Source organism: Amblyraja radiata, chromosome 8, assembly GCF_010909765.2.
Source record: "Amblyraja radiata isolate CabotCenter1 chromosome 8, sAmbRad1.1.pri, whole genome shotgun sequence".
Lineage (NCBI taxonomy): Eukaryota > Metazoa > Chordata > Chondrichthyes > Rajiformes > Rajidae > Amblyraja > Amblyraja radiata.
In genome coordinates this window covers 30,516,696-30,530,122 of record NC_045963.1, presented here as the reverse complement: position 1 = coordinate 30,530,122, position 13,427 = coordinate 30,516,696, and the positions used below count along the sequence as shown (strand labels likewise).

General features: G+C 38.7%; 1 protein-coding gene across 1 annotated transcript in view; it reads left to right on the top strand.

Annotated features, from left to right (window-relative positions):
- Positions 1–9,427: 9,427 nt before the first annotated feature.
- Positions 9,428–13,427, top strand: part of gtf2a1l (general transcription factor IIA subunit 1 like) — a 29,457-nt gene continuing 25,457 nt past the window's right edge. The window contains exons 1-3 of the mRNA XM_033026373.1: positions 9,428–9,457; positions 9,978–10,079; positions 11,534–11,654. Coding sequence (XP_032882264.1) covers positions 9,428–9,457; positions 9,978–10,079; positions 11,534–11,654 — 253 coding nt within the window. The remainder of the gene's footprint in view (positions 9,458–9,977; positions 10,080–11,533; positions 11,655–13,427) is intronic.

Below are 13,427 nucleotides of genomic sequence, written 5' to 3'. Positions count from 1 at the left end.
GGACAGTTTTTACATTTACCAAGCCAATTAACCTACAAACCTGTATGTCTTTTGAGTGTGGGAGGAAACCGAAGATCTCGGAGAAAACTCACGCAGGTCACGGGGAGAACATACAAACACCGGACAGCACCCGTAGTCGGGATCGAACCCGGGTCTCCAGCGCTGCATTCGCTGTAAGGCAGCAACTCTACTGCTGTGCCACCGTGACCGTGAAGATATTTTTCATGAATATCTGCTCCGTCCTGCACAGTTTTTCAACACTTCTCCGCCCCGACCCTCTCATTTGGAAGCTGCAACCAGCAGCAATGAGCCGGTGGAGGAATGGAAAGGGTGAATGCAGACTCTTTTCTACCCACGGTAGGGAATCAAGAACTAAAGATCATCGGTTTAACGTGAGAGGGACAAGATTTAATAAGAACCTGAGGGGCAATTTTATCACTCAAAGTCTGGTAGGTGTGTGGAACGAGCTTCCTGAGGAGGTAGTTGAGGCAGGTACGATAACAACATTTAAAAGTCACTTTAACAGGTACATTGACAGGAAAGGTTTAGAGGGATATGGGCCAAACACAGGCAATGGGACTGGCTTCGATGGGGCACCTTGGTCTGCTTGGACGAGTATGGTGGAAGAGCCTGTTTCCGTGCTGTATGACTCTCTTTTTGATATTATCTGTTCCATTGGGCAAACATTTCTCTTGCTAGCTGGTGGCAACATCCACACTAAGGTGGTGATTAGGATTTCACTACTATCCACTATCCACGGTTCCATGCAGTTAATTTACTGATTTTCATATATATTAATGAATTGGACTCTGGATCCTGAAATTTAACATTGTATTCATTTGTGAGGTATGACTTCACTGTGCACGCTGACCGTTACTCACCCATTTACTCTAATCCTACACTAACCCCGTTTTATTATCCCCATATTCTATTCAACCTCTACTGATCCCCATACACTATAGGCAATTTAAAATGGCCAATTCATGCATCAATCTTCATGACTTTAGGATGTCGGTGGAAAACAGAGCACCCGGAGGACATCTATGCAATTAGAGGGGAGATTGTGCAAACTCCAAACAGACAGGTTCCTGGTGCTGTGAGGCAGCAAGTTTAATAGATGCTCCTTCAAGATATCATTTAGTTCATTTACCTCTCAATTTGATGGGGTAAATGAGGAGAGATGAATGAATAAATTAATTGGCACCTTAAAGGCCATACAAGAACAGAGATGCTCAGAAGAGGGTTAACACAACGTTTTGAAGATAATAAGACAAGTCTACAGGCTAATGCAAGCTGCAAATGGGATCCTTGATTCAAAATGTTGCTACAGAGATTAAATGCAAGGTTTGCTAAATCCTTCGACTATAATCATCCTCTGAGCTCTCACTGGAGCATTGTCCATAAGCATTCTTATATGAATAATAAGGTCTTGTATGGGTGCAGTGTTTGTATATTACAAATGAAAGAATATGGCAATATAGAGAAAAATAACTGATGCTTATTCCTTTAAACGGTAAGGAGTGTACGAAAATCAAGAAGCGTTTTAAAGAGGAAATAAGGAACATTTTGTTTCCAGTGGCAGAAGGGCCAGGGACAAGAGCTAGCAGATTTAGGGTAAACTAAAGGAATTAGAGAAGAGGGGGGGAGGGGGGAATTGGTTGTTATAATCCGGAATGTCCTGCCAGTAATAGATATAATAGTAACTCGTAAAATGACATTTCTCTTCTGTATTATTCAATAATATTAAATTGAGCGGTAAAATCATTATCTTGCAGCTTAATGTGACAGAAAAAGATGTTTCTTTAGAGTCAATGGCAGCTAGAATATCTAAACGGGAGTCCACCGGGTGGCGCCGTAAGCGATGGAAGCCTCGCAATCATTCGTCTGTTTTTTCGTCTTTTTTGTTATTTTAGTATGTTTTAAAAGTATGTGTTAATGTTCTCTGGTTTGTTTTATGTGGGGGTGGGGGAGGGGGTCGGGGGAAACTTTTTTTCAATCTCTTACCGTGCCGGAGATGCGATTTTTTTCCCGATCGTATCTCCGATCGCTCTGTGGCCTAACATCATGGAGCTGGCGCCCTTGCTTGAGACTGACTTTGAGCTCCATCGCGGGGCTGTGATTTACCATCGAAGCCTGTGATCCCTTGCCTAGGATCGACGCTCCAACTGCGGCCTGCGGATTTCAACATCGAGGAGCTCGCAGTCTCGGGAGGAGACCGACGTTGGGAAGCTCCAAAGTCGCAGAAAGTTCGACTAGCCCAGACCCGGGATCCGATCGCCCGGCGCAGGGAGCGGAGATCCCCCCAATGTGTGAGCTTGATCGCCCCGATGCGGAGGGCTTGACCGCCGGCTACAGGAGCCAAGATCTTCCCGTCAACGGAAGGCTCCAGGCCCCCGACCGCGGGAGGACAAAGCAGGGTAGAGATTGAACTTTTTTTTTCGCCTTCCATCACAGTGAGGAATGTGGAGGAGTCACTGTGGTGGATGTTTATTTTTAAATGTATTTTGCGTGTCTTGGTGCTTTTTATTGGTATGGCTATGGCAAATAAAATTTCTCGTATGTTGCAAAACATACTTGGCTAATAAAGTATGATTATGATTATGATTCTCAAGATATTAAATTGCGTAACGGTACTAAACTGTGTAATGTCAAGAAAATATATTTAAGGCTATGGGCCAAATGAAGGCAAATAGGACTAGTCCAGTGGAGAGGTTGGGTTGAAGGGCTTGTTTCCATGCTGTACAACTTTATGACTAACTGCCTTTCCTGATTCTCAATATGTAACTGTGTTCAGCTAAAAGTCCAAGGTGACAACTTCCCACTGTTTTGACAAATGTTGTCTAAGCCTGATCTCTTTTCGCTCAATAATCAAGCTTGGACATTGGTTTTATTATTGTCACGTGTACTGAGGTACAGTGAAAAGCAGTCAATGGTGTTATCTCAGATGTGACATTCTCCCATTTCATTATGATTATGCTTTGTTTCAATAATGAGTAAAACTGTTTTATGTGCAAGACTATTAACCGTGTAGAATGCGTTTTAGTAAAAACCATTCTTTTGAGCTGGTACAGTGGTGCAGCAGTTAGAGATATAACCTCGCAGGTCCAAATACTCAGGTTTAATTCTAACCTTCCATATTGTCTGTGTGGAGTTTGCATAATCTTTCCATGACCTCATGGGTTTCTGCTGGATACTCTGGTTTCTTTCTATATCCTCAATTTGTGCTGGTAAGTTAACTGGCTGTTGTAGGTAAATGGCAAAAGAATCAAAGCGATTAATGGGCATAAGAGAGAATAAATTAGCAAGGGTACAGGAAAATAAAAGGGGGCAGCAAATGATTGCACTCCTCTGCTGTGAGCTGGTATGGACCTGATGGGCCAATGGCCTGTGTTGTAATGGGTGTGGAACACAATGATTAATAAAGTTCAGGATACATTGCAATAATATGATTTCAGTAATTAATCTTTAACATGCTTCTCTTGTAGTTAATTAACATTATAAAATATATAAATATATATTTACTTAGAAGTAAATAATATTTGCAACATTAATGTGTATATGTCTTTGTTTCACCTAATTTTAAGGGTTAAATTTAGTGACTTCATTACCTTTCAGAAACATAACATTTTGAATACTGTAATATTAACTTCTAAAGATTTAAATATATCCACAATCCCTAGATGATACTATTTAAAAAAATGCTCAGTCTGAAAAACAGTCCTGACTCAGAACAGTCGCCTATCTATTCCTTCCACGGTTGCTGCCTGACCCGCTAACGTCCTCCAGCACTTTGTGCTTTGTTCAAGATTCCAGCATCTGCAGTTCCTAGTATCTCTTAAAAAGCGCGTTATGGATTGTCATTCCCTCCTTTTGTTGTCAACATTTAAAATTAACAGACTGGTGAAATATGTTAGATTGTAAAATATATTATTCTAAAATTAATTAGATTGTAATTAATGTAATAAATCATTAATATTTTCCAACACAAGACAGTGTCTAATCGATATTCAAAATGAATCTTTTCTTCACCAGCATTAAATATTAAATGTAGAATTTTGTGAAAGAAAATGCAATAATAGTTTTAGTAAGTAGTCAAAGTCAACAATAAACTCAAAGTAGTGTGATATTTTATGCAAAAGCACAAACTACAGACAGTTATTCTGCCTTGGCTTTGTATAAATCCTGACGTAGCAATAAGCAGATTTAATGCTCTCATTGCAAAACAAGGCATATAACACAAAATAACAAATTATAAATAACATTTATATATTTTATGAAACTAGTATTATGTGGATTTAAAGGACTGTATAACATGGTTAACATGGTTTTAAAAGGATTCTTCTTTGAAATAAAAATTATTTAACTGCCTATTTTCGGTACAGTAGGTGAAAAGAAGTAAGCCATATGTTCCATTTCAGATGTGGTTTGTAAATAAAATGTGTGATGGTAAAGAAAAAGCAAACATTTAATTGTCAATATGCAGAGAAAGAGGACAGGTGGAGAAGATAAAATAGAATGGAAAACAGGAGAACTGATTGCTATATGTGTAGGTGGTGCTGGCTGAGGTTGGGGTGAAGGTTCGTCAATTGCAGTGGATAGATCTTTAGGAGGATAATGGAAATTAGCAGCAATATGGTACTGCCTGAACTACTGAGTATTTCTAGTCTTTCTCTTGTTTGATTTCAGATTTCCAGCATCTGCACTATTCCAGCACTTTTTCTCCCCCTTCTCTATTTTTATTCAACTCTTTCCATTTACATCTCCTCCAAGCAGATGAACTATGATTAACAAACTTTCACCACCCACTCGCAGTTGACACCGTAATCAGCTGTGTCGTTCAGTCTCTATTGGACTGAACCACTTTGCAGATTTCTCCTTTATTCTCACCACCCGTTTCTCTTTCCTGCAACTCTAAACCTTTCATTTATGACCTTTTCTAACTCTACTGAAAGTTAATCAGCCTGTAATATTAACCTTGTTTTGCTTTCCACAGATGGTGCCTGACCTGTTGAGTATTTCCAGACTTTTAAAATATTAATTTTGGATTCCTAGCATCTGTAGTATTTTTGTGTTTCAATTGGTATATGGCATCAGGAGATTTGAACCTAACAAAAATGTGCCAATTAAAGAGATAATTCCATTTCCTTCAGAGAAGAAACCTTCCTGCATTTTCTTTAAATCCACATTTCAATTAATATCTGTATCTAAGAAATACAAATCTCAGATGTATGACCAAGAGTTAGTATTAAATTCAGAACAGTAACTTTTAAATTGCTTCTTTCACGTAGTTGCTATTTCAATGTGAAATTGCTGTAGGCGCAGGACAACATTCTACCAAAGATAAAAATGTGCTTTCCTTGAGGTGGTTGTAGAATGCAAATTAAGATGAAGACATGAGGAACTCCTAATGCTGGATTCTTGCCTCCAACACAAAGTGCTGGAATAACTCAGCAGGTCGCATCTCTGGAGGACATGGATAGGCAACATTTTGGGTTATGACCGTTCTTCAGACTGATTGGTCTGAAGAAGTGTACCGACCTGAAATGTCGCCAGGTGTTAGCTGACCCGCTGAGAATACAAAGTAATGCAGAAATGTATTCTTGAAAATATTGAAAATTGTCTACTATTGTTAGGTATGATTGGTATATTGTACTGAAGTGTCTATGACTTGATCTTATACAACCTTTGAGCAACACTGTGTATGAATTATACATGACTTCTGTGTTCATAAAACTGTATGATTAGATCATCAGTGGTTTGCCCTTTATAAATGTTTAAAATGTAGAAAAACATCATTATTCTATGGTCTTATCTGTCATGGTGAAATAAAGATATTTTGCAATTGACTGCCTTTATTGAATATTTGAATTAAATGCTTCAGTTATTAGATTTTTTTAAATTTTAATATTTCTGTTTCATATTTGATATATCAATTATATTTATCAAATTGTCACTCCTGGATGCTGTTGCTCTAATGTGTTTCCCTTAACGTTCCATGAATGACTTCTGCGACATGAGATACACTGAGTCAAGCCATGACTGGTTTTACCAAAAGCTTAAGGCATTTCAATGTAAATAGAATTTAAAGAAAAAAAAGCCTTAAAACATTTCCCAAGGGGTTCTCCTGTATATATAGTGAACATTTGAGGGAATTGAGTCAAGTAAACATCAATATTTTAAAAGAAATCTTTAACAGCATGTCAGCTTCTTGTACAAAGAATTTGCTACACATCATCGCACATATGTCTGTGCATGTGAATCTGTGACCATTAGTGGTGAGGAAGAAGATTGTTGAATAGTGAGTGGACTCGGAGAATCACATAGCCCATTCCTGCTCTTATTTTTATGTTCTTAATAAAGGCCATTGTCTTTATGTACATTGGGATAGTAATTGATGTCTCCTAAACCAATATAATTAGATGGGTTCCAACCTGAAACTTCACCCATCCTTTTCCTTCAGAGTTGCTGCCTGACTCGTTGAGTTACAACAGCACTTTGTGTCCATCTTCAGTAACTCTGCATTCAGAACTAACATCTGCAGTTCCTCCCTACACAATAAAATTAAGGAATTGTTAAAGACCAGTGTAAAGTCGAAAGAAAGAACTGTCAGTTAGAATAACAGACTCAATGCCAAATCAAATATGGTAAGTGAAATTAATGGAATGGGAGAGAGATAAGAGAAAGATAAAGGGATATTTTATTTTTAAATCTCCTACAATTAAAACATGAAGGCATGAAACTCCACGCTTGCAGCAGTTTCATAGTTGTCAGTAATGATTTCTCTAGCTATTACTTCATATAGATGTGTCCTAAAATGTTTTGGATGAATTTTGTCTGTATCCACAAATTTGTGCTGCAAGTTTGTGCTGTTGAACAGATTCAAGAATAGCTTCTTCCAAACAACCATCAAGCTCATCAATACTGCACAACATTAACCTTAACATAAAAACATCTTTGCAGAAAGGACTTCAGGTTTTTTCCACAGTAGTATTATGGTTATTAATTTATTTCAGTTTTGTTTACAATATGTGTATGTATTCACAGGACCGTAATGCTGCTGCCAATAAGTATTTCATTGTTCCATTGTCGGTACATATGACAATTAAGCACTCTTGACTCATGACCACTGGAATGGTGACACATCTTACTAAGCACCTCAGACAGCATCTCTCTGATCCTCAACTTTTTTTTTGGAAGTAGCTGCTTGATTTTCATGGAAATAAAAGGTAGTGTCATTATTAGCCCTCAGTGAAAAATGCAGTCTAATAAATTGGATTTGATGATGTGATGCAGGGTGAATAATTGTCTAATGACATTTGCTCCAAAGATTGAGAACAAACTCCTTCCCACCTCACCAGAATGCAAACATCAGATTTGTTTGAGATGGACAAGTTTTGTACAATGCTTGATATGTAAAGTCAGTAAAATCGTCAGTAAAGTCCTTCATAGTTGGCTGATCCAGAAGATTAAGATGCATGGAAACCATGGTGACATAATAGATTGGATTTAAAATTGATTTGCCCATGGAAGACCTCAGGCATTTTTTTTGCAGAAACATCACTGAGGTGACAAGGGCAGCAAACTTTTGTCGTCGGGTCACACCGGCATAGATGGAGTAGACAGTCAGAACCTTTTTCGCAGGGTGGAAATGTTAAAGTCTACAGGGTTTTAAGGCCAAAGGGAAAAAATGAAAAGGAAATATGCAAGGCAAGAGGTTTTTGCACAGAGAGTGGTGTGTGCCTGGAACGTCTTGCCAGCAGGGAAGACGGGTCCCAACCCAAAACATTACCTATCAATGTGCTCCAGAGATGCAGCCTGATCAGCTGAGTTACTCCAGGACATTGTGATTTTGTTAACCCAGTATCTGCCTGTGTTTGCTTTTAAGAGGCTTTTGGATAGGCACAGGAATATACAAGGAATGGAGGAATATGGATATCGCGCAGGCAGAGATCATTTTAACTTGGCATCATGTTCGGTACAGACATTGTTGGCTGAAGGGCCTGTTCACGTGCTGTACTCTTCTATGTTCTATATAGAATCCTGATAATCACTGCATAAGTGCATTGTGAAAGTACATCTACACAAGCTGCATTGGTTAAAGAACCATCATCTCAAATACAATTTGAAATGTGAAAAATATATTGACAGTTCCACCAGATAGGATAGTAAAACACCATTCTCCTTATTTAGTAAAACAAAGTGCCGGAATAACTCAGCAGTAACGCTGCATCTCTATAGGACATGAATAGGTGACATTTCAAGTCAGGACCTTTCTTCAGGCTCAATCATCACCTGTCCATGTCCTCTAGAGATGCTGCCTGACCTGCTAAGTGATTTCAACACTTTGTGTTTTACTCAAGATTCCAACATCTTTGAATTCTTTGAATCTCCCTATTTATGTGGTTTTCATGAGTCAAGCGCATACCAACAACAATTAAATTCTTACTTTCAGCAGCATAATCTATAAGCGCAATACTCATAGGTAACATATAATAGACAAAAAATAAATTAATAACCCTAGTGCTAGTGCAAAATTGCCCAAAGTTCTTAATTCAACCATAGACAGTCAATAGTTCATAGTTTAGTTCGTTATTTGTATTGTTCAAGAGCACCGATAGCTTCATTGTTATGAAGAAGTTATTCTTTAACCTGATGGGCATAGTTTTCAGGCACATGCAACTTTATCACAGTGAAATGAGAGCATAGCCAAGGAGGTGCCGTTCCTTAATGATGCTGGCTGCCTTTCTGAGGCAGTGCTTCTTACTTCCATTGAGATCCAGATGAATCCAGCAAAGTCCAAACAAGGTCACAGGTTTCTAACCTACTCAAACAACCTATCATGGAGTCATACAGCGTGGAAACAGGCCCTTCGGCCCACCTTGCCCACATCGATCAATGTGTCCCATCTACACTGGTCCAACCTGCCTGCGTTTGGCCCATATCCCTCCAAAACCTGTCCTATCCATGTATCTGTCTAATTGTTTCTTAAACGTTGCAATAAACCCTGCCTCAACTATTTCCTCTGATAGCCGTTCCATACACCCACCACCCTTTGTGTGAACCTCTAATGGGAATACAATTTAGAATAGTCATCTGCACCCTCCAAATTTTGACTTCTTCACCCTGCTTCTGGTTCTTTGTGTGCTCAACAAGATCATTTCATGTTCAAGTAATAGGAGCAGAAGTAGGCCATTCGGCCCATCACGTCTATTTCACCATTCAATCATGGTTGATCGATCTCTCCCTCCTAACCCCATTCTACAGCCTTCTCCCCATAACCCCTGACACCCGTATTGGTTGGGTATCCAGCAGGTGACGTCACTGACGCGCGTACCTTTATTAAGGCACCCAGCCTCTCTGCGGTTGACATCACCGCTTTGTGTGGTGTGACGTCAGGCGCCTAGTTACCGGCTGTGTGGGGGAGGACATGGCCTATTCGGCAAATGCAAACCTGGTGGTGAGAGCGGGGCGCCGGCCTTTCATCTCGCTTCAAACGCGGCGCTGCACTTGTTTCAGCACAGATTTTCTGAGGGTGGTTGAGGGGGGTGGGCTAGTGGTTTTGAAAAAATATTTAGTTGCATGGGATAAAAGTTAAGAGATTTAATCTCTTTTGTTAAATTAAGTTAATCCAACCATATCATTAACAGAAACCACAAGATTATCTAGTTCACGGGCTGTGCATATTCAGGGAGAGCAACTATACTCATTGGCAATATTATACGTGATTCGTGAAAATGAAGCTCCTGTTACAAAAATTGCTAAGCATGATGTTTCAAACGCTGATTAGAAAAAGCAATAATATGTCCAGAACCTGTTTTAATGTAATCACAATGGTCAGTTTTGAGATGTTTTACCTTGCAATTGCTTGGAGCTGCCTTATATTCTTATGCAATCTTCTGGGGCACGAAGGAAAGAATATGGACATGAAAGTTAAACGACGTGGACTGGACGATTGACGTGGACTTATTTTCTTTCAGCCAAGGCTTTATAAATCTGTTATTGAGGATGTCATCAACAATGCACATGACTATTTCCTTGAAGAAGGCATTGATGATCATGTTCTTAAAGATCTAAAGCAGGTAAGTGTTTCTTTCATTACGGCAAAATCCTTTTAATGTTTTAACTTTTTTTTAAAGTAGGTAATAAGGTAGTTGTGTGTGAGTTCTCGATGAAAGAAATGTGTAAATCTCATTAAAATCTAAAATCGGAGGCTAATGTTGGAGCCGTTTTTTATTGTAACCTCGGCTTCGTGGAACGCACACGTGAGCTTTCCACGTGAGTACACGAATAACTTCAAAGTAATGGGTGCAGCAATTGAGAAACAAATAGTCGTGAATCTCGCAATTAGTAAATTTGTTTGAGTGGATGGGAATTATAATCTTTAATAGCTTGGGTAGCTCACTGGTATTTTCATAAGTACAATGGAGTTACTAAAAAGCATGTGAAAAAGATTGGCTCCCAAATACAGTATTTCAATTTAAAACTCTCAATCAAATAATGTGCTTTTATCTTTATGGTTTACAGTTTGTATATGAAAAATGGGTGGTCATGCCCCATTAAACTCCTGGATGAAAGTTGGGAAATACTAGCATCTTGAATAATAACTGAGAATTAGAATTCAGGGTTAATTACTTGATGCAAGTATTTGTAGTCAAGGCAGAAAATAGCATACTGGACATTAAGGAAACATAATATCAAATCCAGGATTTGGTCTTCCTAAAATGTATATAAACAACAAAACCAAAGTAAATAACGTCACATCCCCAGTGGATGGATTGTATTCCAGATTTTTTTAAGGAAGCAGATAAGGAAATGCATTGTAGATAATCAATGGGTCTGAAGAAGTCACCCATTGCTTCTCTCCAGAGATGCTGCCTGTCCCACTGAGTTTTAATTCAGCATTTTGTGTTTATTGTAGATACTCAATGTCGCTTCAATCGGGGACTGTTACTTAGGTTTTGAAAGTTGTGCATGTCTGGTCTGCTGTTTTAAAAAAAAAAAAAAAGATAGAAACTAGGGAATCACAGATTAGTTGCTGAACAAAAGTTAATAGTGTTCAATTGTGGAGGAAGTGATTGAATGCCTTGGGGGAAATTCAACTGATCAGATGGTGTCAGTTTAAGTTATTTCAGAGAAGATCATGCCTGATGAATCTGAAATAATAGTTGGAAATGAGGATGAAAGTAGTGGACAGCAGGATTGGACCTTATGAATTTCCAGAAGCATTTGACAAATCTACTCAAAGGCTATTAAAGTTCATAGAATCGGCTAAATTATTGAGATCGTTTGGAATTATCATCATCGTTTGGAATATTGTAGCCTGGCCTGTTGATAATTAGCAATTGTTTCTTTTGGTTTTCATTATTAGGATGTCACAATCAAATACTCTCAAATAGCCTGACACTGCTGTTTTAACTTCTATATTCAGTAGCTTGCTGTCAAATGTTCCTCAGTTTTTTTTAAACTATTTAAAATCAAATGAATTTTTATCCTGTTCTAATTGTTTTAATACCTTGTCTACCCCGTAATAAAGCTTTGGGAAAGCAAACTTCTCCAATCGAGAGCCGTGGAAGGCTTTTTTAGGGAAAATAATCATCAGCAGATCATGTTAGAACTTCACCAGAAAACTCATCAGACTCTACACACGTCCTCAGGTTAGTTTAATTTAATGCTGATTGAAGGATAAATTTTGGCCAGGATATTGGGTAACTGGTCTCTTCTGCTTCAAAATATTGCCATGAACGTCATCTGGATGAACAGAAGGGGCTTAGTTTAATGCCTCTTTGAATAGAATCCACATGGTCTATTAGAAAAATATTATTTAGAAACTAGGATATCATGAAGGAGCCATAATATTTGCAGTAAATAAACTACAGTAACTGGCATTATGTTTAACTGCGGTAAAATTATGTTGTTTGATTTAGGAGCATACTTTGGTCTGTTAGGACTGAGAATTCCCTTCCAGGGGCCAGGTTTTATTGAACACGGCTTAACCCATCTCTGGCTAAGGCAATCAGATATGAAGAAATATTGAATCCATAAGATTAATTCATTTGGAAGTGAGACGCTATTTCCTCAGCTTGTCATCAAGGCAGACTCTTAAAACAGAAATAAACCGTGTATTTACTCCCACATTTGAATGCGTGTGCTACTTTGGAAGTGATCTGTAGAAATGATCCCTTTGACCCACTGAATCTGTGGTGGCCAACAAGCACTAAGTCATGCAAATACTTTGCTAATCCCATTTTATTCTCTCTGCATTTTCATCAAATCTTTCTCCTCCCTTTGCTCCCAACTGCACATTCTGCCACTCACCTTCATGTTGGGGGCAATTTTCCATGGCCAATTAAGCTTCCAACCTGCTTGGCTGAAGAAGGTCCTGACCTAAACGTCATCTATCTATTTTCGCCAGAGATGTGGCCTGGCCTGACCCACTGAATTACTCCAGCAATTTCTTATTTTGTAAACCAGCACCTGCAGTTTCTGAAGAAGTCTGAAGAAGGGTTTCGGCCCGAAACGTCGCCTGTTTCCTTCGCTCCATAGATGCTGCTGCACCCGCTGAGTTTCCCCAGCAATTTTGTGTACCTGCAGTTTCAAGGCTGACTCGTTCTTGGAATGTAGTGGTTAACTAAAGCACCTGAGGTTACAGAGAGAATACACAAATCCCAACCCAGACAGTATCAAGGTACTTGTACTGACTACAGTGGAATCTCGTACAGAGGGATTTTGAGACATAGATCAATTAGAGATATGGGTGAAGAAATGACATTGTTTATTCAAGACAGCTGTGAGGTGTTTCACTTTGGGAGGCCCAATATCAGGGCAAAGTATACAGTAAATGGCAGGACCCTTATGAGCTTTGAAAAACAGAGAGGTGTTGGAGTGCAAGTTCACAGGTTCCCTAAAAGTGGCAACAGAAATAGATAAGGTGGTAATGAAGATTTATGAAATATTTGTCTTTGTCCACCTGGGTGTTGAGTGTAAATGTTGGGAAGTCGCATTACAGTTGTGTGTGTGTATATATATATATATATGTGTTGTGTATAGATCTATTTATATTGTGTGTGTGTGTATGTATATATGTATGTGTATATGTGTGTGTATCTATCCAATCTATATGTATAAATTATTAGTTACAAAGGAGCATAGAGCAGAACGAGACGAGGATCTGTTAAAACATTGGATGCGGGAAGGTCGTAGTGATAGTGACATGAACTGCCATAGATACAGGAAAATGTTTTAATCTCTATTTTAATCTCAATAATTAGATGCCTAACCATCCTAACTAGACATGTAGTGTTGTAGTAGCAGCCAGATTAGAACAATAAGTAGAGGCACATGTTTTGTTATTCCCATTGAATATTTGATTATTTAGCAGTGACTTGGACTTGCTGCGGCATCCAGATAACCAAACGAAGGAAGTACAG